General features: G+C 36.9%; 1 protein-coding gene across 1 annotated transcript in view; it reads left to right on the top strand.

Moving 5' to 3' along the window:
• Positions 1–8,988: 8,988 nt before the first annotated feature.
• Positions 8,989–27,162, top strand: part of itga11a (integrin, alpha 11a) — a 51,742-nt gene continuing 33,568 nt past the window's right edge. Inside the window, exons 1-2 of the mRNA XM_084108031.1 lie at positions 8,989–9,150; positions 18,635–18,746. Of these exons, the coding sequence (XP_083964157.1) occupies positions 9,099–9,150; positions 18,635–18,746 (164 nt within the window). The 5' untranslated portion in view covers positions 8,989–9,098. The remainder of the gene's footprint in view (positions 9,151–18,634; positions 18,747–27,162) is intronic.

Raw genomic sequence — 27,162 nt, 5'->3', positions numbered from 1 at the left:
TTGACGTTGATCGTGGGGAATATTCCCTTCCAAAACAAACTTAGCCACTGCGTCTTCAGCGGTTCAGATTTAGGAACATCAAAATGACTGCTGTGTTCCTTATCACACCCAAGAACAGAACACCACAATCGCTTAGACGCCATTCTGCTCATAGACAGTGCTCCAGCGTATCAACAATGACCGCGCCGGTCCGCGCGGACTATGATTGACAGCTCGCTCACGAGCGAGGGCGGGTCTGTGTTGAAACGCTGCTGTCAATCAACAATCGTGGGAGGGGCGTCGATTTTGTGACGTCACAAAATTGAACGGCTTGATTTGAGAAATGGGAAAACATAAGAAAATTAAAACAAAACCACTGGATGGATTTTTATCATTTTATGATGGTTGTGTACAGGCACTGCCAACACACATTTCAGTACAATCAACTTGTAAAAGTGCATGTACCATTATATGACCCCTTTAAGTTGTGTTTGATCGCATACCTTTTGGATATTTTGCGCGTATGGATTATTAAAGCCTTTTTGAACCCTGATCTTCTTTTTCCTGTGCTTGCTACAACCTAAATGTGACAATACCTTGCTAAAAGTAAAAATGTATAATTATTTTTGATCATAACGACTGGCTAACTGGTCCAGCGCTGAAAATCCTTACTGTTGAGCCCTGGGAGTTGATACTAGTCCAGTCGTTATAACTAACCCCAGATAATGAAATCATTAAGGGAAAGGGAAAATTAAGGGATTTTCTTTTTTAATCAAATCTATTCTCCATTGTATCTCTGGAAAATGTTACACCTACCTATGTTGGGAAAATGGCCATATGTGGACCTTATGGTACATCTTATGAATGTTTTAGACAATGTTAACATACTTTCAGATGACTATCTAAACAGCTCCTGTTCTAGAATTCTTGGGATGTTTGACAGGAAGTTTCTATAGAATCTCGCTTGGGCAGACGGATTGAAAAATAATCAATCATAATGTTCTCCCTGACTTTTGTTCTGCTAGATAATGTTATGTGTCCTCAAATCATATGCCAGACTATACTTTGAGATATAGATCACCTGTATTTGATACAGGCATTGTGGGATTTTCCATTCTTTCCATGGAGTGGTGCTTCTATGCCTCTGGAATAATCTTTACCTCTAATGCACTAAGCAGTATGTAAAATCAACCGGCTGAAAATCTGAGCTGGTATTTCCAGCTGAACACCCGCTCCAGGTCCCCAGCTGTTTGGCCAGATCCAAACCTAGCCGTCCAGCTATATTTCAGTACTCTTTGTAAAGATGCCCGTGTGATTTTCCAGACCTTTTTGAAAGACTTAGGAAATGAGTCATACCCATTTGTAGAGCAATTATGTGTTTATTTTCACTTCTGTCCATAGCATATTTGCAATTTCTGTGGTCCCTGTGCCTTAGGTCCAGGAAACTGATATTGTTCAGTGCTTAATCCCTTGTTCATTCCTGACAAATGACTTGCAATGAAATCACAACTTTCTGGGTGTGATTATCATAAAAGCTGATGAAGCAAAAAGTGAAAATCTATTTTAAGGGATTAAGTCACATTAGCGAAAAATCTGAGATTGTTATTTTCCATTTTATAGTTTCCTTAAATGGCAATTGCATTCACAGTTTAAAAATGTGGACATGCCCACGTTATGGATAATGCCTTTTTACTGTAAGTGGTCACTCTTGGATCAAAAGGCGGCTAATTTCTCTGAAGTCTGTCCAGCAACCTTTGACCTGGCCAAACATCAGAGAAGCAAACGGTAAATAGGGAAATGCTAACTGTTTACTTCCCATCTTCTCAAATAGCTCTTTTTTGAGATTCTCATGAGAAAAATTGCCTTTGTTTTAGTTTTAATAGTATATTGGATTATTTCAGTGACAGTGTTTGTGGGTCATGAGAAGATGGGTTTTAGGTTGTTAAACCAGGGCTATTTTTTTAGTATTATTTAAAAATGTTTCACAAATTCATGTTTAATGTAAAGATTTAAAATGTTAAAATATGCCATGTATGCATCTAAAACTAAAATTAAATTATGAGTCTTTAGTTTAGTTTTTCCAGTTTGTTTTAATTTTTATTTCAGTTTACAAAAATATTCTCATTATTTATTTATTTTTTCGTACTTTACTGTAATGAATACAGCACTTGCTAGAGCACCAGGGATGATAAGGATCTCAAATGTTTCCACTTGCTACTGAGCAAAATGTCATGACTGTATTGCTAGGAAATAAGATCAAAACAAAAAACATTTATATGAGAAAGAAATGACTGCATTACTGCTGCAAAAATCTTCTCAGCCACAAAAACTATTATGCTTTCTCCTGCTAATATGTCATCATATGGGATGCATTTACAGGGCCTGCTCACTGGGGCTCAGTTCGGCGTTTAAGCGGTCAACCCTGAAATAAATAATTACGTATCAGGCTCCTCAAACCTAATAATTACATGCTGGAAATGACGGAGCTTTGGGTTTTCCATGGTGATGCAGAAGAAAAGAAAGATACGATTTTCCCTCTCTCTTACATTTTTCCATTCTGTTTCATATGAAGTGATGCGGAAGCTCTATGAAACAGGAGCATTTCCCTTTAGCAGGCACGCACAAGGCATTGGTGATTTTAGACCACATTATGAGCTAATTGGTCCATGTTGAAACAACCGCCTGTGTTCGAGCGGTCGCTGAAGGGCTGACTCAAGCGAGAACAAACCAAGGCCAAAGCTCAGGCACAGAAGTCATTACTTTTGCAGCTTAAAGGTTACGAAGGACAGTTTCTGTCCACAAATTCCTTGTTTTGCTGTAGATGATAGTGTGGAATTCTGAATATATGGTGTCAGGGATTTTGTTAGTCTAGCGGTTTAAAGTGTACCCTGAGTTTACCTGCGTGTATAATTTGTTGAGGTGACGTGGCTGTAAATCGCAAGGATAAAACGGAGCTGGATTGTCCCTGGTCGGTTTCTGGTTGTGTGTCTCCATGTCCATGCATTTGTTTGCATGTTTGAGTACTTTGTGCGTGTGTATGTGTGTGTTGTCTGGTGCAAATCATGTGGCTATTCCTGCTGTGGTGTGTGGTTTCAGTTTCCACAAATCCTGATGTTGCTACTGGCTCTTAGGGCCAGTCAGCTCAGCTGCCAGATATCTGGAAAAGTAAGAATGACTCACTGCTCAGGCTAGACCATTTGCTCGCTTACTTTCTGTATTTATATTAAAGGCCTCTGCCATCTTTCACATTATATGAGCATTTCTATTGGTACACTATTGCCTTGCTTACAATTAAACTGCTCTCCGTTCTCTCAGCAGTATGTGAATAACCACATCATGTGCAATAATAAAACCAGTGAGGACTGGGAGAGTTAAAGGGTCTTGGCACATGAAACATGGAGGCGTTCCATCAGAAATATTGAGATTTCATGACACTTTTGACAATTTGGTGCTCCCTGCAGAACAGACCTCCATGGTGGCAAGAGTGTAGCTTGTTGTCAGTGCTGTGTTGTAATAATATTCAGGATCCAAAACATCAGCAGTCAGAACATCAAGTGAGTCATTTAAACATCCTCTCTGCCTCTCTTACAATTAATTGCTGCACCCTTTGGACTCCAAAACTAAATTCACTTTTAATCCTTCAGGTGCAATTCAATCTCTCACACATCATAAAGCATCTAAGATACTATTTTTGACTTTAGTGTGCATGACGTTCTGTTCAGCACTACTGTTGATGGTACAGTAGCATAGAAAAAAAATTAAAGGGGTGGTTGAATATGATTTCACTTTTCTAACTTTAGTTAGTGTGTAATGTTGCTGTTTGAGCATAAACAACATCTGCAAAGTTACAACACTTTGCACTTTTAGACTTTCTGAACTAACCATTCAGAAATGTTGTCTACATGTTGTCACTTCACCTTGAGTCTCTCCATCTTTCTGACTTCGATTTGAACATAAAAGGCTAAAAGTTTTTGAAATTTCCAGTGCATGTCTGTGTGAGGTCTTGAAGCTCCGCCCCCTGTGCCAGGAGCAGCAGCTCATTTGCATTTAAAGGAACAGACACAAAAACGGTGCGTTTTTGCTCATCCTCAAAAAGTGACAACTTTAACATGCTAAATATCTGTGGGGTATTTTGAGCTAAAATTTCACATACACACTCTGGGGACATCAGAGCCTTATTTTACATCTTGTGAAAAGGGCGTTATACCACCCCTTTAATGTGTTTCTGCTCAGTATAAACTAATTTAAGAACAAAGCCACAATTCAACCATCAAACCTTACCTTGAGTGCTGCATCCTTAAAGGAGCTCTGACACTGTGAGAAGTCATGAAAGTCATGACATTATTTTTCAAGAATATTATTTGTATCATGGTATAATATCAATGTGTCTTTGAACTGAACAGCATAACCAGCAAAAATAGCCCTTTCATGGCAGATCTAATGGAGAGAGAAGAGCAGCTGGAATGCAAATGGCTATGAGATCACGATTTACAGTCCAAACCGCTGGATTTCAACACAGCGAAAGTGTTGATTCGGGTTTTAGCATACCGATATTACACAAGTTGAGCTCTTGGTAAAATATTGTATATTGGGAAAGCTAAAGCTTTCATCACAGCTTGCGAGTGAGTGCGAGGACACCGACGTCTCTGCCCAAACCACTGAATTCCTCCAGTTGAACGTTGCCTGTCAGTCAAACGGCCAAGTACATCACACTCATGTCTGATTGGTTGACTCATGCTTCTGTGGCCTAACCACAAAATCTCTGATTCCTAGGATGATTTCATATGATTCATGAACACATTTATTTTGGAGCTGAGAGGGTCGTGTCATAGAGATTAATGTAATGTGTAGTAATTTAATGAAGGAGTATTTATGTTATATAAAAGCTATAGAACAACCTCTGCCATATGCTATTTTTATAACTCTGGTTCTAAAAAATCCTTTATGGCAACTGTCTAAGTCTATGTGTTGATCCCGTACTGGCGACTTTACAATGTTATTTGCCTGAATTGTGGAAAGTTTACATTTTGAATGTGGAGTTGTATAGGTCAACCATCATCTGCACTCGTAACAGTTTCTATTTTAAATTCTGGAAGTGGAAAGTAGGCAACAAAGGCAACAAAACAAAGCAGGAGTTGGCTTTCAGATATTACCACAGTTCAGCATTATTGACTGCGGTTGCCATGTTTTGAGCAACATCTTACAGAAACAGTCAAAGGGTCCAGATTTGGGTTGATCTGACTGGCACTTGACACTGTGGTGACTTCTAGGGTTTGACCACAGCAGAGCTGTCACTGACATTACACTATATTTCCTTGCCAAAACAACCTAGCTGAAAGCTCAAGAAAAATATGATTTTTTTTTTTCTGCTCCCAAAATATATGACGACGATCAAAATATTTTTTGTTTTTATTAATAGATATAAAAAGGATCTATATATTATACTTTCTACTTAAATGTCTCATTAAATGTTTCTTAAAAAACAAATACAGACTTTAAATAATAAACAGAGCTAATAAGGACTTTGGAAAATGACTCACAAATTTCTATTTAATCACTTTCCATATAGTGATTATAGTAGTTATTGAAAAGTATTACTATTATTATTTTAGATTGAGTGCAAGTCCATTTTTTCACATTAAGATTGCAAGTCCATTATTTCTCGATGACATGATGGAGATGTGAAAGGCCTTATATCGTTGAGCAATGACAATTTCATTGCGCTAGCCTCATAGCATAATTGCCTATAAGTCATTTATTTTAAATAGGACGTAGGCAATTATGCTATGAGGCTAACGATTGCTTAACTCTGATGAAGTTCAACTAAATTTGTTGCTGGCTTTATTTTTTGGCTTGTGTTTCTCTAAAGAGTCAGTCATACATCATGCAGCAGGTAATGTGGAGGTTATTGAGATAATTGTTTGCAGTTGCTACTGTTGTTAGATGGTTTGTGGTCATGAGGTAAGTGTTGCTCCTGCAGAGGATATTGATTTCCAACCTCTCCTCGACAAGGGCCAAAGACCCTCACCTTTTGGTGGAAAGAATGGAATGATTTTTTTTAGAAAAACAACTTCTCACAACTCATTATTACAATTCATTCAGTACATTAGCCTCTTTCTATCTTTACTAAATACTTCTCTGAGTTTAAATATTGGCATGGCAATTTTGGTCAGTAGCTCACCAAGCATCATGAACGAAAGCATTTTCCTTCCATGTGGAAACAGTGACTGAAGCAACCAGCTCCCTCTCAGGCCCCTCTTCTCTTTTTTAGAGAAAGCATCAGACTTAAATTTTAATTGCAGGTTACTCTACGATTTATCATTTGTTTGGACTGTTGACATTTTGCAAACTGACAGCGGGGATTCTTGAGCAATGAGCTGCAACCTCACAATACTGGTAAAAGCTCCCTTATGTTGTGTTGTGAAACAAAATAGCCTCTTCTCTATCCCTCTATCCATTTACCCAATTTGTAATCTTCATCTGCAAAGCATCTTTATTCACTTTTAGAGGACAGAAGATTGCAAGGAGAGCCAAAGGAACCTGAGTTATTCCTTATATTTTTTTGTGAGAATTCTAGTTAGCTACTTTATATTTTCGTTGATATGGGTAATAGACTGTAGGGATATGGAATTCCTTTTTTAAAATAAAGAAATAAATATTGCAACCGTGGTTGGTTGCATAAACTGCCAAGACTAGTCTTACAAGTTAGTCATCAATTGTTTTTCTTTAAGACTGTTCATAACTTTTTAAGGGCCAGATTTGCCAAAATGGGTAAATTAGCGTGAGAGTGCGTGATCTACTGACGACGCACAAAAATAAAGAACACAGACGCAGCTGAATCATTTCCAAAATGACAAACGCAATCTACCAAGCCAGTGCAAAAATAATGGCGCAAATAACAGTAAATTGAAAAACCATAGTAAATTACGTTGCGTGATTCATTTAAATACTCTCATCCCATAAGTTTTGCGTCTGAAATGGAAACTCCTACAAATGCATATGAAATAAGGTCAGCCGCAAAAATAACTAATATAGCATAGTAGTAATAATAGTAGTTTTTTTAATGCCAAAAGAAGGTTTGCTCTACGCGGTTTGAAATCTCTGGTGTTTCTTACGTAACAAACTATCTTGTAACCAATCACGTCAACGTGTGGGCACACTTTATCATTAACTTTTATTTTTTTTGGGCTTTATCATTAACTGCAAAGCAGGGGAGTCTCAAGAGAAGCCAGGTTATCCCGGTATATTTTTCTTTTGATATGAAAAATCATGTACATGTGCAATATAGCGGGTGAATTATGTATATGATGTATATTATGATGTTATAATGAACTATATGACTTTGTCCACTGACGTTCTGGGTTGTTCAAAGTGTTTCTAAGGATGCTGATTTTTAGAGGGAAGCTGTCTGACTGAGATGGTGAACGGGAACATGGTTTGTGTAACATTAGCAACACATAATAGTCAAGCCAATGGCTAATCATATAAATTATCGTTTAAATATGTCATTTTGGTGATCAAAGATGAGATTTATGGGAAACAATTATTGACTACAGGGGTACTTTATTATAATGGCCATATGTTTATGCAACTTGTCCCTGGTCTGCCCGCTACATTCAATATTAGCCAATGAATCAGTTGATGGTATTCACATTTAGAACAGAGCTCAGGTGTACTCACTAAATCTTTCTGCCAAGGGCCTAAACATCTCTTTGTCTCACTCTTTCTCTCACTACGTGCCTGCATCTGTCTGAGTAACTGCTATCCTCAATGGTTTGACTATGCAGTCCTTTTTGAATTTGAAAAGAAAGAAAGAAATTTGAAAGAACGTATAACTCCCAGCTGCCTCATTTCCAAAGAGGGGAAATTATACTGCAATTTTTTTATGCCTTGCTTTGATAGAAACATTTGATGAAAGGAAAACAAAATATGGCTTTTTAAGTACTCTTAATGAAAGCAGCTGCAGCACCCTTTACTTTGGTCACTTATGTTTAAAGTAAAATCAGCTCAATGTTCATCAGATGTTTTACTTTGGTTTCAGACTAGAGACATAACCAATTTAGATATTTAACTCCATGAAAAATGAATATGTATTAATACACACCATGATGATGAATTAATTAAACAAGATGTGTGTATTTGCTACAGGCCCAACAATAATGTTATTTTATTTTATTATTATTTTGGATACTACTAGTGAATCATAAATTCATAAATCATAAATTCATAAGTCATAAATCAATATTTTTTTAGAATCATTTAATTTCTTAAATGCATAATTTTGAAGTAGATATTTTCTCGTAGAAATCTTGCTCTTGTTGTGATTTTTATAATCAGGATATTATGTACATGTTTGGTAGTTTACTGGTGTGTACGATTACAACACACTGCATGTTCATTTTGACCAAAACTTAGTAACTGTGGTTTTGCTATTTTCAAGGTCAAGTTGAAATGGAGGTGGGCCATATTTCACCATTAGAGCGGCCAGAACGTCAGTATTAGTTATTATATAATCTGTAATTATATGCTTGGGTATAGCGTGGTTTGGATGGTGTCTGAGGTTCTGCTGAGAGTTTGTCAGTGGGCTTTATATGGTAACATGCAGCTATGTTAACCACAAATCTCTGCATCAATCAAGTTAGAGGGCATCTTTCCGAAAGTATGCAGTTTAAACTGCTTGTTAAGCAAATTAGAAGATTATGGAAGATCAGTTTTTGCCATAGAGGTGATGTAAAGTGATCCCTGAAACCTGAATTTCCATATTCTTCTCAAAAAGCATTTTCAGGAGCAATGCATGAGCTCATAATAGAGTGACCTAAATCAAGCATAGATGGACAGACAGACGAAGAGACAAAAAGAGGGAGGAAATGAGAGAGAGAGAGAGAGAGAGAAAGAAAAAGAGTGAAGATCTGTCTTTTGGCTGAATGAGCACCTCCTTTTAGTTTGGCCACTGTCTCCTCCTCCTTGCCTCAGATATAGAGTGTTTTTAGAAGCAGTAGAGTCAATCAGAGCCGGGTGTACAGGAGAGCACACTGTCAGGATATTCCATCCTTACGCACACACACACACACACATACACTAACACGCACTCGGTCTCGTTCTCCATCTCGCACAAGCACATGGAGTACTACTGGACCCACCTACTCTGGATTCTCTGGAGCGTGATGCCAGGTGAGTGTGTTAGCGTGTGTTGCCTGTTTCCAATTAAAAACATTTAAGAGAGGCAAAGCGGTAAGTAAACGCTCCATTGATACTACCAAACTGAATTAAATACTCTGCAACTTGAGAGTTGAATAAGTGCCATGGATGTGATTTGTGCGCATGGGATTGTATCCCAGCACTGTGCATCTCCCACGTCTGCTTTCCAATGTCAGGCGCTGTTACACTGACCTCCTGTGATAGATAGGGATGCTGGATTGGCTGTGGAATGGTTGGAGTTTACCCTTGCTCCAATTTCCATCCTAGCTCTTGCATACTTTGAAATGCAGGGAGATTTAATCAGGGATGTATTGGGAGTTCATTGTTTGCGGTGTCTGGGAAAGATGGGAAAGATTAAAGTTCACTTCTGAAATGACTCTCTTGACAGCATATTTAAAGGACTTTTGCAGTTCAGTGCTGTCATAGGTCAAGGGTCCCTGAGAAACTTTTAATCAAATTTGCATTCCTCCCCAGTCCTGTCATGTTTTAGGTCTTAATTAATTTGTCTGTCTACCCATCTGCAAAATTAAGAAGGCTATGAGGATGAAAATAGCCAAATATTTATTTTATGTAATTTGATTGGCTAAAAGAGAAGAAAATGTATGTGTAACTGTTGATGGAACTAGTACTAATCAAGGACTAATGTGTGAGAGAGATATAAAGAACATGTGTGTGTTGGTATGTTCAAACATGCTTTTTCTGTTTAGTTTGTTTATTACTCATCTTGACCAGTCGCCAGTAAGCCAGCTGTGACCCGGGCCAATTTGAATCAAGTCCAGCAAAGTAAACATTATACTAGTACAAACTACTGTCTATTGTACTCTTTTCAGCCTTTCCCTGTTCACATTACATTAACACATTTCTACAAAGCAACTTCTATGTTCACTTTGCAGCTGAATGTGGCCTAAACATGGATTTTCTGCTCAAATCAGACGCTCCTAAATTGACCTGCACTCAAATAGACTCTGGCTCAAGCAAGGTGCACAATTATTACAAATGTTGCGATGGAATGATATCAAAACCGCATGAAATTCAACCTGTTCATACTGAAAGGAAATATTAATCTGTTCACACTGACATCCAATTAATAGATCAATTCCATATTTTCCAAATCCAACAATGTTTGAATAGCCTTCCGACTATGACAGAAAGTTGGTTAATCCAGATTATACTCACATTTCTTGAGATAATTCATTCAAGTGTGATCGATTCTGGCTTCATGTTTGACAGCGAAAGCAAGCGCAGAAAAAAAGTTACAAAGCTGTCACTGGGACAGTACCCTAAGGTACAAAAGTTAAAATATACACTATGTACACTTAAAGTATAAATATGTAGTTTTAAAGTACTAATATGTACATATTAGTTCTAATAAGTACTAATATGTATAAGATACTATTATGTACCATTTAGGGGTAAATAAGGTACAAAGATGTACCTTTTCGCTTTAGTAGTACCCCCATTGACTTTTGTACCTTTTTTTTCTGAGAGATCAGGTAAATGTGACAACAGGGCTTAGTAGAGGGTCTGTTCCACACAACCAGTCAGTAACGACTCCGTTTTATGTTTCATGAACCTTCAGTACAAAAGAAATACTGAGCTGAAGACAGACATAGCTGAAAGAAACAATAATTTGCAATAAGTGAATCAGATGTTGATTCAGTAACCACTCTGATTGATTCAGTGAAGGATTCGTCAGAAGAATTCAAACTAGTGACATTTTTAAATGATTCACTAAAAGAATCGACTCGCATGACTCACTTGATCGTGAATGGGACTACGCGCTATCTGTTTTGGCATGCAGCTCTCGTCCACAATTTTTTATCACCACATTCAATTCAGACTGCAAACTTGCATTCACAACTAATATGATTAAAATAGGACTTGTTTTGCTTTGATGCTGGAGATATCCACGATAGGAACGATATGTGAAAATGTCGGTTGAATAGCTGTTGTTTGGTAAATGTTTGTTTCCTGGCTGATTTATGGTGTAAAGAAACTGCTGTATTCTATTTATCTCTGTAGTTTGTAAGAGCTTTGATGTTAGTAGCAGCTGATTCAGGCTGCGATTAAAGATACAATATTGTGATCTTAGATGCCTCTACCTGGAGTACTACTTAGGTAATAATAATGGAATAAAGGAATTTTTTGTGTGGGTGAGGAACTCCAGAGCTAGTGAGTAATGCCTGACTGTGGTGTATATCAGTCTGCTGATGCCACGTGCCTCACGGAGAGTTTACTTTGGCCACAAACCCAGTTGAAGGCCACCAGGCTCATCCCCTGCTAGCCATCTCTCAGCAGCCCTTCAATGAGCTTTCCAGACCACAGAGCTCACAGCTGGAAAGTCAGCATGAAATGAGCAATGTCTGGTCATTTTAAGCTTAATCTGTGAGTGTAACAGAATGTATATCAGTCCCTGAGGTGCAGCACATACAGTAAGAGCATAAAGTCCATGAGATCTTAAGCAGAATAGTATTTCAAAGCAATGGTTTGAAAGATGCATTTCCGGCATGTGGAGTTTATTAAAAGTCAATCTGCTGGCCCATAATCCTCGCCAGTGGGCATCAGTGAGGCTCATTAGCATCAGGGAAGTTCCTCACGTAAATATTTGTGAAGGAGGGAAGGGATAACGGAGGGGTGAGCAGATGTTTAGAAGATTTTGTCACATGTGGGCTTGCACACAGCTGCATGTCTAACTATGGTCTAGTAGTACATCAGTGTTGGTGATGTGGGTTTTGATTATGAATTGGATTTTGGTGGTTGGTCTGCAGTAGATATGCCACAGATGTGCCCACAAACACCAACTTAAACATTTCTTTAGAAATGTTTTGATTTTGATCACGATCTGATCGAGATTTCAGTGTCTGGGCATGTGGCATTGATTGTTTTTTAGAGGACTACTGTAATATATTGCAGCTGCAGGTATTAGCTGGAATTTTGTCTTATTTAATTGTCTGGTGACAACATCAAGCATGTAGCATAATCATATTCATTTCATCAGAAGATCAATAGGATTTAACACCCGTGTTTTTGGAAGATGAAGTGGTGTGTACTTGCACAATGCTCATAATCAACATTTGCATTACAAGGTATTGATACATTTAGGTTTTCAGTGAAGATGTGGTCTTAATGTGAAAGATTTGTATTTAAAAGACAAATGAAGAGAAATAGGAGAATGAGACTAGAATATGATGTAGGGCAGATTCGAACCTGCATCTCTGTGTATAGCTCTTTAAGCATCCCGATCACTATACCATGGGTCTGTCAAGGTCTGGCAGATTGTTAGTCTTCAGGATCCATGGACATTCTCATAGACTGGAGCTTCACTGTCAGTATGACTGTGGTGTGGCTCCTGTAGCTTGGTTGTGGTCCAAAACAGCGCAGGCCTGGCCTGGACACACAGCGCAACCCTTGCAGCCACTGTATTGAGGTTTATTTATCTGGGCAAAGAAATCCATACACAGGAAACCCACTCTATAGGACCTGCTGATATTACAGAGAATATTAAAGTGTCTGCCACGTTAGTGCTTTTAAATGGAAACTAGAACCTTTCTACTCCCCTCTCTTTCTCATTATTTTTTCCCTTAGATTTTTTCTTTCTTTTTTCAAGGGTAAAGCTGTTCTCAGATGGTGTCTGGGACAATTTGGTTTCAGTAACAGACTGGATGCCTTAGATGTGTATTTAAACCACTTTGGAAAAAGTGATCAGTGACTGTGGGAGAGAATTTAGGGGGGAAAAGGTAAAAGCAAAGTTTAATTATCACAGGTGTTATTAAGTTTTTCTTCTTCACTGGTCAGTCAATGGATCTATATTTAGATTCATACACGTGTAAGGTTCTCATTTTTGTGGCTATTCTTAAATGAAGCCTTCCAAGAGAATGTTTGGGGGAAAAAGATCAAAAGGTTCTGGACGTCTGGCCAGTGTTGCAATTTGTTGCCATGTAAGTGAATTATATGGTTTCAGTAATTATATGAGTTTATATAGGTAATTATATGAGTTTGTTAGATCCAGTTTATTTAATGCTAGATCCCTCTAAATTTGGAGTCAAAAAGAGTTTTATTAAAAAAAAAAAAAACTTTTATTCAGTAAGAACGCATTAAAGTGATCAAAAGCGACAGTAATACATTTTACTAGAACTTTTGAACTTTCTATTCATCAAAAATCCTGAAAAAATTTATCACAGAACTGTTAATAATTAATAATAAGAACTGTTTCTTGAGCACCAAATCAGATATTAGAGTCAGATATTAAATCAGAGTCGTGTGACACTGAAGACTGGAGTAATGATGCTGAAATTAACTTTAAAGAGCTTTAAAAACATGAAAAAAACCTTTCTCACTCCAAACTTTTGAATGCTATTGTAGATATGTATATTTATAGCAAGACAATTGAAATATTATACATTTTATTATATTTGATAAAATGCATTAGACTTCTCAAATTTGGTTAAGGGCAGGAAACTAGGATATCCGTTTGTCAAATACACATTTTTATCATTCTTAACTTTGAAGAAAGAAGGGCATGGAACAGAGGATCTGATGAGAATAAGTCTGTGTGTGAACCATTCAGGGGTCAATTTGAGTTTCTCTATATAAGCCTTCATTGCAGTTCACAGTGGGACATACAGTAATCAGAATAAAACGTCATTGACTGGCAGCATCACTCTCAACTGTTAATCACTTTCTGTGAAAGGCAGTGACCAAAAATGAGGCTAGGAAAGACATGTGGTTCACATTATTCGCTGTGCATTCTTGTGCCTGAACAGATTAATGTGCAAAAATGATTTTACATCATCCCTGTACACAACAGTAGCCTGTCATTATTCATGCTTTTGTCTACAGAAAGAGAACGTGGGAAATGGAAAGAGAGAGAGAGAGAGAGAGAGGGAGGGAGGGATGCTAAAAGCACTTCACTTCTCCTCCTCTCCCCTCTACTAAGGGGAAGATCTCTTCATCTCATCCATCAATCCTCTGCAAGATATAATATGCTGAATGGAAACTGCATCCCTGCATGAAGCAGACATTGTACTTATCAGCATTGTCATCAATAAACTATTTCATTTTCTCTGGTGATAGCTGGAAAATAAATAGTTTTTTTTCTATTTTGAAAGACATTTTAATCTTTTAATTTAATCCAGAGGAGATGGATGTTTTCCCTCTGTTTTTTCCATTGGTACAGAGGCCAAACTGGAGGCAAAGAGACCTGGGGCCACCAGAGAGAATCTGGCCTTTCATCAGACCCCATTGTATGTTTTCTGCATCCTTGCCTTTTTTTTTTTTTTGTCAAACTGATTCATTCTCTGAACTCTCAACGACAGCATATGGATGTCATAACCTTGCACACGTGGAAATGCAAGTCGTTCAGAGTTCAGAGCGGAGATTAACGGTGTAATTCAATATGATTCTCAGGTAAATTAACCATTGTGTTTACACTTGGATCAAAGCTTTTTTTTTAGTTCAGCACCTGCTTTAGATTTAGTTTATGCTTATGGATATTGATCTTTATTCACAGTGTTTATAACATGAAAAGGCTACCTTTGAGACCTGCATCAAAAAATATTCGCTAAAATCGTTAATGACATGATTATTTGACATTATTTGCTCAAGTCTGTTTACAAATAATAAAAGGTTTTGTTTACTTAGGAATAGTTCACCAAAAAATGAAATTTTTTATTACACATTACTCACCCTCATATCGCTACAAACTCGCAAGACTTTCGTTCATCTTCGGCACACAAATGAAGATCTTTTTGATGAAATCTGAGAGATTTCTGTCCCCTACATTGACAGCTACGCAAAAGAGATTGTAAAACTGATCCATATGAATTGAGCGGTTTAGTCCAAATTTTCTGAAGAGACTTGATCACTTTATATGATGAACAGATTGAATTTAGGCTTTTATTCACAAATAAACATTGATCTGCTTGACGCGTGAGAACAAACCTCTTGCGGAAGCTCAAACGTGTTGCGTAACACATGAGAATGAACCTCATTGGTTCTCACATGTCAAGCAAACATGCTTGAGCTCCTGTTGGTTTACCGCAACTGATGTGTGAGTTGATGATTGTTTATGTGAATAAAAGCCTAAATTCAATCTGTTCATCATATAAAGCGATTGTGTCTCTTCAGAAAATGTTGGACTTAACCGCTCAATTCATATGGATTCGTTTTGCAATCTCTTTATGAACTTTTTGAAGCGTCACAGGTTCTGTTGCGTAGCTGTCAATGGAGGGAGATAAATCGATGAACAGAAGTCTTATGGGTTTGGAACGACATGAGGGTGAGTAATTTTCATTCAAATAAACAGAATTTTCATTTTTGAGTGAACTGACCCTTTAACTGAAAATTCTGTCATCATTTACTCATCATTCCAAATCTATGACTTTCTTTCTGGATCACAAAAGAAGATATTTTGAAGAATGTTTTATTTTATTTTTTTCTTCTTCTCTTTTGATCCAGAAAAGAAAGTCATTCAGGTTTGGAAGGACACGAGGGTGAGTAAATGATGGCAGAATTTTCAGTTTTTGGGTGGACTATTCCTTTAATTAAAAAAAAAAGTATCTGTAGCCTAAACAGTCATCTTTTGCTTCAGGTTAAGCCATAATTATGGTGCTGAATGGAAGCAACTTAAAAGACAAAATAGTCTTTTGATTTTGACTGAAATTGGCCCTGCCTGTAAGAGCTCTGTGAGTCATATGTGTAACTTCAGTACTTATGTCTTTTTTCTTTTTTTCTTTTTTTTTTGATGGACAGACAGTCAAATCTGTTGTCGTGATTGACAGTTTTATTGTTTAGTCTCATCCATAATGAGGTTGAATAGTCCTGTCTCTTCCACACCAGAGTCTGTTGACAGAGTTGGAGAGTGTCAGGTCAAGCGGTGAAAGTCATGCAGGCTTTCTCCATGATCTTGAGCATTAGACTGATTATGAAGGAGCTTCAGCATTGGACCTCCATGAAGGTGTTTGTTAATCCATTGACCAGGATCTTGTAGTCTTTAACCCTCAAACCGTATTCACTTTACAGCCCTTAATTCTGTAATTGTGGACAAATGTGGGCACGGGGGTCTCAGGTGTGATCCAACAATTTTTTTTAAATAAATGATATATCACTATCTTCGATAAAATAAAAACTATCAATTTATGGTGTTTTTTTTTATTTGTGAGGTATTTTTGAATTTATTTAAATTAATAATGCCATATTTTCTATTTAAAATATGCTTATTTTTATGTTATATTTAATATTTTTTTAACTTCAGTAAAAAAAATCATTTCATTCAATTCAGATAGCTAAAACTTAAAAAATGAGGTGACTTTTGTGACATCTGGTGTCTTATGTTGGTATAAAATTTACAAAAAAAGCAATAATCTCAATTATTTCAATAGTAAATATGGCTTTAGTACTCAATGGCTGCATATAGGCTGAACTCTATAAAACTGTTATAATAAATGTAAGTTTTTGACTTTATCACAAGTTAGAACTGTAATTTAAAATATATATATATATATCTGTGTTAGGTGAGACAATACAAAAATGCAAAATATGCTTAGACAAATATGACCAAATATGACCAAATATGGCAAATAAATAGTAGACCATTTATTGTATATTTTAAACAAAAAACATTAAAAAAAAAAATTAAAAAAAATGTATTGGTACAAAACTGGAAAGAATAAATTACTTTGGTGACACCTGGTGTCTTCTGTTGGTATAAAATTAACAAAAATAAATAAATAAATAAATAATATCAATAGCCACTAGATGGCTCTACTAAAGGGCTGCATGTAGGCTCTATAACTCTATAAAACACTGTTATTATGAATTTAACCACCAAGTTTTTGACTTTATCACGAGTTAAAATTGTAATAATATATATAATATATATATCTTTGTTAGGTGAGACTGTACAAAGATACCAAAATATGCTTAGACAAATATGACCCATCAAATATGATGCTATAAGGAAAATACAAAGTAGTTGATCATTTATCATTTATTTTACACAAAAACATCAAATTTCAATAGCTCAAAAAACTAATTGGTACCAAACAGGTAAGAATAAACAATAATAACTCAAAAAAGTAAGTGTTAAGTAAGAATAAACAGGTAAGAACAAACAATAATCATAGTTATAATGTGTTCATGCACTTGTGCGCATGTGTGTGTTTGTGTGTGCATGTGCACAGGTGATTTTAGAAAATAAAATTAAAATTCAGTCATTGGCTCATTCAATACTTTGTTTTTATATGTGTGAGTGACTTTTTATTAAAAAAAAAAAAAAACAGCTCTGTTATTGGCTCATTGAATGCTTGCTTTGTGTGTGTGTCTGTGTGTTTGTGTGTGTTTGTGTGTGTGTGTGTGTGTGAGTGTGAGTGTTTGCCACAATGAGATTGTTGTACAGGATCACCCCTTCATTTGTGTGTATGTATGATATGCATTGTGTTGGATCTAATGATTTTTTTTTTGACAAAAAAAAAAAAAAGCTCTGAATTACAGTTTTTCCCATTCATTCCTATGGGTGCCCATTTTTGACCCAAATACGGGATTAAGGAGTTTTTTTTTTTCACCCATTTAACATTCTTGAATCGAGTCAATTTTTTTTTTGTGTGTTCAGGTGGCAAATTTAGGAAAAGTAGCCAAGTCTTGTACCGCTCAGATTAAGGAAAGTATTTTTAAAAAATTAATACAAATTATTTTGCCCACATTTGTCCAGATTACGGTTTTAGGGTTAAGGGGCCCGTCAGAACATAAGCAGAAGCCATACAGGGATGTCATGTGTAAAAAGAGACACCTTTGAACTTTGATGGAGATATAGCAATCACAGTCTGTTTTCAGAATAGGATGAAACCTCAAAACATCAAAGTGTCTATTGATTATTTTCCATGTAAGGAGGATTTCTGGACCACATCTTTAAGAAGCCTCAAAAAGCCCAATTAACACAAGCAATTTTTAATTAATTGGGTTACTCATTGCTGCTCAGTCATTTACATTTTAGGCAATACTCGCTACAAAGACTAATTCTGTAAATACCTGTAAGCCAAATCTGAGTACAACGCCTTATTCAGAGAAAATCTTTATCCAAGGATTTATCCAAATTTAATTAAAATTAATTAAATATTAAAAAAAATCAATACAAATTACTTAAATTTTGAAATACATTTCCACACTTCAAGTATGTCCATATTTGTCTGCAAATCTGTCAAGTGATTTGGTTAAGGCCAAACAAAAAACAATGTGTACTTTGTTACTTTGTAACAATGTGTGACCAGAAGCGCTACTATTTAGGATTCTTTGTGCTGGCAATAATTCAGTTTAGCCACAATTAAATTTTGCTTCTTAGTTTTGGGTCATTGCTGGAACTCCTTGCCTCACAGAAACTATTGCCATTGCCAGTAAGTGTAGTTTTATGTTTAAGCATGCTGTGGATGAAATTCATAGTTGAAATGTCTTTGTCTGTTTACAGGGTTCCATGACTGTTTCAATATTGACACCATAAATCACAGGATCATAAAGGGCCCCAGGCAGACGCAGTTTGGCTACACTGTCCAACAACACATGGCTGGAGGACAGAAGTGGTAAGAAGCACTTATTGAGTCTCTTCCTGTACCCTTTGATTTTGAAGGGATAGTTCACCCAAGAATGAAAATTCTGTCATCATTTACTCACCCTCATAAATACCTAATACATTATATGTCAAAAGCACGTTGGTTGTGTGTAAAATCATAGTCTGAAAGCTTATTTACATTCATCTATCAAAACAAAACAAAACAAAAAATCCTGTGTCCAGTTCTTGAGGTGAGGGAAGTGTAATTCAGAAAGATGTCCCAGAAAATAGTGAATTTGTTTTTCATTGCAACTCCCAAACCAACAGTAGGTCTCATTGCCTCATGATTTATACAGTTTTCATCGCAAGTAAATTTAGATCTCTTGTAAAAGGAAAATCCACCTGATGCTTTTAGGGGGTTATGAGAATTGGAAGGAGTTTAACATTTGTCGTCCATCACTGTGATATCATCATCTCTCTTTGCTTTGGCAATTTGATTCAAATCTGGCATCCCAGTTTGTCTGCTTGGCCACAGCTCACCTGAAACCCTGTCCAGAGGTCTATCTCTCTCTCTCTTTCTGTGTGTGTGAGTAATAATAAGTGTGCCTGCAAAGAGAAACCTTTTCTTTGTTTCTAAGTGTAAATCACCCCTTTGACTTCATATCATAGAACTGTATGAAGGACCTCATGTTTGTTTGGTATAAGCAAGAGAATTCAGCTCATCTGCTTCTCATTGTAATGAAGAATTTTTTTTCCCCCATTGTACCTTAGATCATGAAAATGATAAATTCTATCTCACATTCCTCAGGTAATGGCTAGATGGCTTGGTCTGTAGTTTAGATGTGAGTGTGTAGTCAGTTTAGCTAGACTGATGTGGGGTGATATCAACAAAGACTTTCTCAAGTGAGCGGCTGCCAAACAGACCCCCTTTCTCTCTGCCCCATTCACACGGCATCTGGAAACCATTAACAGCCCAAAGGACATTTTCAGTGTGGCATGTGTGTCTGGCTTGGCTATTTAAAAAACAAAAAAATAAATAAATCCTATTTAAGTTTTGTTTGGGAGATGTGTGTTGTGAATGAGCACTTACACAACATACACAAAGCAGTCATAAATAAAGGCTTGCACATCTACCAATATCGCAGTAGAAGACTAAACTCCACATGAAGACAAGATATATTGAGTGAAAGCCCAATTAACAAATGTCACAGTAGATGTATATTGTGAACAGCACTGTAAGTTTACACCTGTGTGCTGCAAACAGTTAATGAAATGAAAGCTAACACTGCCTCGTGGTCAAAATTAAAGGGGACATATCATGAAAATCTGACTTTTTCCGTGTTTAAGTGCTATAATCAGGTCTCTGGTGCATCTACCAACCCAGAAAACGTAAAAAAAAAGTCACAACCCATTAACTTTGTTATGGTAAGCCTTTCTCTGCAAGCCAAAAAATAAGCCGATCAGATTTTGCTCCCCTTCTGATGTAGGAAGGGGATCTTCTGCACGTTTTCACCCACGGTGCCGCCATTTGGTTTTCGCAAGTGATAACAGTGTAACCAGTTCTAACACAATGGCAAAAGTTCGAGAAAAGCATGCAAACTGTTCTGTCATTGGCTGCACAGACGAGCACTGAACACTATTTGACCAAAAAATGTCACAGCTGTCTCAGAGAACTGTGTAAACTTGTGTAAAAGTTAAACATGACACATGCATGTCGATGAGATGATTCAATGTAACTCCACAACAACTACATAAATGTATCCACTAACCATTCAGAAATGTCCAGGTGCAGTCTAAAAGTTGCAACCTCTTCCTGAGTCTCTCTGTAAGGCTGCACTCCACTACTGGTTATTTCTGAGATTTTGGATGATTGAGATTCACGTGTTTTATTATAGCCGGAGTATCCGAAGCTCATGTAAAGGATCGACCCTCTTCTGAACGGGTGCGGTGAGCAGCAGCTCATTTGCATTTAAAGGGACACACACAAAAACGGCCCATTTTTGCTCACACCCAAAAAGAGACAAATTTGACAAGCTATAATAAATGATCTGGGGGGTATTTTGAGCTGAAATTTCACAGACACATTCTGGGGACATCATATATTTATATTACATCTTGTGAAAAGGGGCATAATATGTCGCCTTTAATATAATATTTCTGATGCCAGTAATACCTTCTCTCATTCCCATCTGTTAATGTGATAAAGAGACAGAGCTTTTGGGAGCTTGTGTTGTGTTTATACTGGCATGACTAGGCAGTAGGAGAGGAAAAGAGTTGTGCAGGAATTGGCTGTAGATGGTAGCTAATCGTCATTATGCGGTAAGTTTACTTCAGATCGTTTGAACAGGAGAAATGCTTTGGACTCTGAGACACTGCTTGCTATTTACTTGTGCAAGTTGTGCATGTGTGTACTGGTGCTCTCACACAGTTTGAGTCAGGAAATGTCTTGATTAGCACAGTCAGATCCTTTGAGGAGAATGTTTAGTCCAGGAAAGTAATGGAGTCTAGCTGTGTCTCACCTCTCTCACAACCCCAAAGCCCTCTCAGCATGGACAACACACAATACACTATGACAGTTCAACTTATTTTTCATGCAGTTTTTGGTGCAGAATACCTACAGTATTAAATTCAGTGAAGTGACTTGATTGGGGGTCCATGGAGACTTTCTGAGGCAGGGTCATAGTCCTTTGCCCTCAAATACTTTGAGAGATGTTTTGGAAATTTCATATCATATCATATAATATAATATATAATATAAATCATATCATATTTAATGTTGCACACAAAATTAATTAAAAAAAAGGTTTTATTTAGGCTAAAACTAAAACCCTAAATAAAAATGTGTAATTAAATGTGAGTTTTTGCATAATTGAACTCGGTATGCTGTTCAAGGTGTCATGTTCTGAGGTAATAAATTAAACCAGTTGTAGCAAAATTCTTCGGCAATGAGCCAAAGTAATTTGACATATTGCTACTCTAGCATAATTTTGGCCACAGTGAAGTGTGTTCACACAGCTGACATGTTTCCCTGTTGTAGCTTATTCATGTTGTGTGCACAAAATAGACTGACATGGTCAAAATGCATCACTGGAGAAGCACTAATTGAACATCACTGTTTTGGTTAATTGTTTTATATCATATACCATATAATGTCATATCTGAAATCTAATCAAGAAGCTAAATGAGGAATTAAATAATGATAACAGCAAAAGACTATCATCCAATTGTTCATCCTGTCTCTTTTTTTCTCTTTGAATCTGGCTATTACTGCATATAAACCTTCTATTGTTTAAAACTAGTATGTGTAACTAGTTTTATATACATATAATAAACTTCTAAAATGTTATTATAGTAGTATTCACTATTCTTTCTCTTTCTCTCGGGTTCCATGAGGGTCCTATCACAGCAGCATGCAGTTGAAAAGGGTGTTATCCCAGTTTCAGAGGCACAGAAGGGGTTTAGTGGTGTAGGAAAATGGGGAAAGGGGCTGGCAACACACACATCAGCTGTGGTTACTGAAACCATGGACTAGAAGGAAGTATGAAGTAGTTGCTGTTCTCTCATATTTTTCTCTCAGAGTCTAAATACTATGTTAACATATGCATTTTATTTCAGGTCAGTAGACCAGGATTGTTTGGAACATGTTCACTTCATGTTCCAAGACAAAGGCATTGACCTATACTGTATATTGGAACAATTTCAGCAGTTTCCTACCATGTTCAATAGCATATACATAATTGCAGGCTAGAAACTTTGAAATTGTCATGTTAAAGCCTGTGTTCCACAAATTAGTGTTTAGCTTTTTTGCAATCGGAGAAATCTTATATTTCCATGCCATGTAAACCACTAAACAAGCATGTTTAATTTTATTTTAAATCAGAATTATATACTTTTTTGGGGTTTGCTTATTATGTCACCAAAAGTGAAAGTATGTCTTCACTTTTATGAAAAAAAAGTTCTGTCATGACAACTCTCTGAGAGATTGGCATGGTAATGGATATGGCAATGTTAATAATTTCTTGGCGAAATAGATCCGTGCTGCTGCTGCACATATAACAATCATGAAATTACCCCCGTAGCAAATACAGGTGGAGCTGGGAAAGATGGAGGGTTTCTGAAAGCACGCTGCAGACTGCTAACAGCAAACAATGCCATGTATTTGAATGTTGAGCAGCAAGCTCATTGGTTTGAGATGCCACAGCAACCAATCAGCTGCACAATGTTGATAACGATGTGATCGCTAACAAATTGAGTTAAGGACCTATCAGCATGCACCATCTAGAGTTTCATGGCAGAATTTTGTATTTGTCTAGAGCTGTTGATTCTCTTAGGCTGTGTTCACACTTGGCAGGTTTAGTTAGATTAAAACAAACTCCGGTGCGATTGCTTTGTTAGTGCGTTTCATTGGAGTGTAAATGCTGCCATCCAAACCTTGGTGTGCACCAAACAAACGGACCGAGACCCCTAAAAAGGTGGGTTGCAAAATATACGTCATAAAAGCCTTTATTTTTTGTATCTTTAGGTTCAGACTTAAAATGACTGTGTGAATGCTAAGTGAACCAAGACTAAGGGCCTGTCTTCATAGTCGACAAACCTGAAACAAATCCGGCGAATGCGTCTTCTGTTTTCCACATGTCGTCTCTGTTGATTAATCAGACGTAGATAAACCAACACAGCTCACACAGGCAACACAACCACTGGAACCGGCATTTTCCAGAATGAAAATAGTAGTAGGCGACTACCGGTAGACACGTTGACGCTGCGCTGCGTAGGTGAGCACGTTCGCTATGCTAATTTGCATATAGTAGTATTTCATAGGGAAAGATCTTCACCCCTACTTCCCTCGTCGAGGGGACTTTACTCAAAACCAAGTGAAAGTTTTAAGGGGGGAAAAATGGGACAGGGCCTAAATGTATCATTTTCTTTTTTTGGTCCGGATCAAAAGAACCAAGAGAACCGAACTACTAGTGTGAACACTCCCTTAAAGTCTGCTTTACATCCAACTGCTTTGTCCAACTTAACCTACTAACCACTACTAGTATCACATAGAACAGTGATTCTCAACTGGTTTGACCATGAGACCCACACTTTCCCATGGTCATTAGAACGCGACCCAATTTAGAAATTTGACGTAATTTCTAAAATAGCTTAAGATAAGGCTATTAAATAGCAGTCCCAAATTAGTTTTTGTTATTACAATAAAGCTAAATCGGTATGAGCCACCGAAGTCATTTAAAAATATACAAAATAACACAAAGTGAAAATTAAGTTGTATGATGGGGTTACGGAAACAAGTTACGATGGTAAATACATAATACTAACATGAACTGTTAATGAAACATATGGAAACTGCTCCTGATGAATAGAATGAACATCATACCAGCATGCAAATCCTTCCCAGCTAACACACAAAGAACAAGTTAAGTAATTTATTGGTACTCTTAATTTCATGACTTACTAATTGACAAAAACTACGACGTTGCATGCTCATAATTTATTTTGCACATTATAGGGAAGGGATGTGCACGTGCCGCCGCATTTGCGCGTGCAATTGAAGATTGTGCTCAAAAGAACAGCATTTATTTGAAATACAGATCTTTTAAATTTGCAATTTAAGTTCTTTTAAAAATAATTCTTACTGATCCCAAACGTTTGAACTATATATAATAGTTCAAAAAAACCTACAGCACATGATCTGCAGCCATTATTACATTCAGCTGTATGTAATCCAAAAGAAAACCGTTCTCAATTGCTATTTCTTCCCGTCTCTCACTTTCTGCTGCAGTAGTGTGAATGCTGTTTGGATAGAAAAATGGTCAGAGCTCATGGATGGAAAGGAAACTTTTACAACTGCAAGACAATACATAAATGGAAACAACTTAGTTCGAATGACTGACTTGCATTACTATGATGTCTGTGATGGTGCTGATCCATCATCAGTGGTCATGGATGACCTTATCAAATATACAGAAATGTGGTTATGTAAAAGACATGAATTCTTGGTTCACATTTGCAGTGCAATCAATGAGAAGTTGTACTATTTGGCATAGCAAAGATCTTTCAGCGTAACGCGTTCATTACAACTGAGTTATTTTTCTGATGTCTCTGGCTGCCAGTGGGATTTTTCCTTGGGTGGCCATTGACAGTTGCACATCCACAGAGTTGGCCTGACAGATTCCTAGGGATGAACATAGAGACAAACGTGGCCTGTTTATTTTTGAGAGTTTTGCAGTTTGAATTCCTTGCTGAGTTTTGACTTTTGTCTGGCCTGTGACCTCTGAATTCCACAAGCAGCAGGAGGGCTGAAGCATTCTCTAGACTCAAACTCATCTGAAATATGGCTCCCAAACCGTCTTTTATTCTTGGTTAACAAAGCAGTAATGATTAAATAATGGGTTTTATGTGGGGTGTGTTGCTATAGTTCACTAGCTTTGCTACCTTTACAATGAAGAAGTAACAACACAAATGTGTTAGGTTTCATGTTAATGTCACACTGAGGTTTTCGTGATGTTTAACTTGTTCTTTTAAATCAATAACACAGGCTGGGATTTAAGATCATTTGTGGTGCATCTCTGCTTTTCTGTCCTGTCATATATGAAAGTAATGAAACAGCATATCAGTGGACTCACTGGCACTTCATAGACCTCAGCACCATGGTACCAAGTATTTTCTAACTCTCCAAATGTGAAAAACATTTGTCTATTAATGGCAAACACTTTCCTCTTAGAATTTTCCAAATGACTCGGGTCGCTGGTCCAGTTCTTTGTGGGATATTGAATATGTAAAGGTTGTGTATTAGCGAGGCTGTTTCATTCAGTGCTATTAGCCTTTTGTAGCCCTGCCACAGAGAAAAAAAAGAAGTATGAACTTAATGAGTCTGAGCCTGATTGTTTTAACAGCTCACTGTGTCATTGCCCTGGAAATTTGACTAGACTATTAAATCACTGCAACAATGGCCTTCTTTCTCATGCTCATCTCTCTATTTCTCTTTCATACTTCCTTCTTTCCAATTTTTTTATTTAGGTGAGTTTGTCCCGAGCTGAACTCAAGTGTAAAGTGTAGTGCCAAAAGCGGCTATAGCACCAGTAATATTCACAATATTAATAGCAGTGAAAATATGCACACAGTCTGAGCTCCTTCTGTGAAAAATTATTTCCAGAGACATTTGAAAATGTTTAGATTAACTTTTAACTGGAGACCTCGGTTGGGGTTTTTTTTATGTGTAAACTTATTTCCTTATTTCATGCTCATTTCAAACCGATGTCAAACTTAGATGGTTAGTTTATCCAAATATTGTTATATCACAGAAATTTCATATTTACATAAGAAACAGTGATACACTGTCACTGTCAGTTCATTTTGTTTATTTCTAAAGTGAGACTGAGCAGTAAACATATATCTGTAGTGTTATTTTTTCTACATTCTTATAATTGTATTTTAACTGTAATGGGTAAAATCTATTTGTTTGAGGAGCTGGATCCAGATTTTGTTGGAATGCTTCCCTGGAGAAGCTTGCCAAACAGACAAATATTTTCACAAGGGTCCCATGATGTTGACCCCTGACCTATGGCAGAACACTCATTGAGGTCTGGATCTGCAATAAACGAGTGTCAGATATCGCTCCCTGAATCGCACTGTCCCTGAGTGGGTATTGCTCCTGTTCAGAGAATTAACCTTTACCACCTGTCAGAATCAGCTTTAGATGTGGTGATTATTGGTGTGTGTGAGATGTGGTGCTTGATGAAATATTTTCATTGTGGCAGGATGTGTTAGTGCCTTTGTATTTTGAATCTTTCATGTATGATGCAGAATGAAGAGGGGTTTTCAGATAGGATGATCACCTTCTGAGTGATTCCCTTCCTTATCCATTCCAATTCAATTCAATTCACATTTATTTTTCACAATACCTTTTCAAAGTAGCTTTACAAAAAAAATGCATGTATCTACAAAACAATTTAGAGTAATCTGCTATCAGAGGTAAGTAACTGTGTCAAAGTAATGTCCATATGTCAGATATGTGCAGTTATACGATAATACAAATCATGAAGTTAGCTAACATCATGCTTTCATTTAGGCAGAGACAATGAGCCTTGTTAATGCAATTATTACGATACGTTTTGATCATAATGATTACAATTTATAGAAAATTTGGCAGTTTTGTATGTTGATACAGAATTGGTATCATCTGAAGATCCCAACTGGAGTTGGTGTAATCTGTAATGGGCATCTAGAGTTAGAAACAGAAAAGCAACTGGACAATAATTAGCATTGCTACTGTTCATAACATTCATATTCAAGCAATAGATTTTCATGTGCATTTGATCTGATGGAATGTAGCTTGTTTGCAGGACAACCACCTAGTAGTGCATTACAGTAATCCAGTCTAGAGGTCATGAATGCATGAACTAGCTTTTCTGCATCAGAAACAGATAACTTGTTCCGTATCT

This window comes from Abramis brama, assembly GCF_963993115.1.
Source record: "Abramis brama genome assembly, chromosome: 3".
NCBI classification, from domain to species: domain Eukaryota; kingdom Metazoa; phylum Chordata; class Actinopteri; order Cypriniformes; family Leuciscidae; genus Abramis; species Abramis brama.
This window is presented reverse-complemented; position numbering and strand designations above follow the sequence as displayed.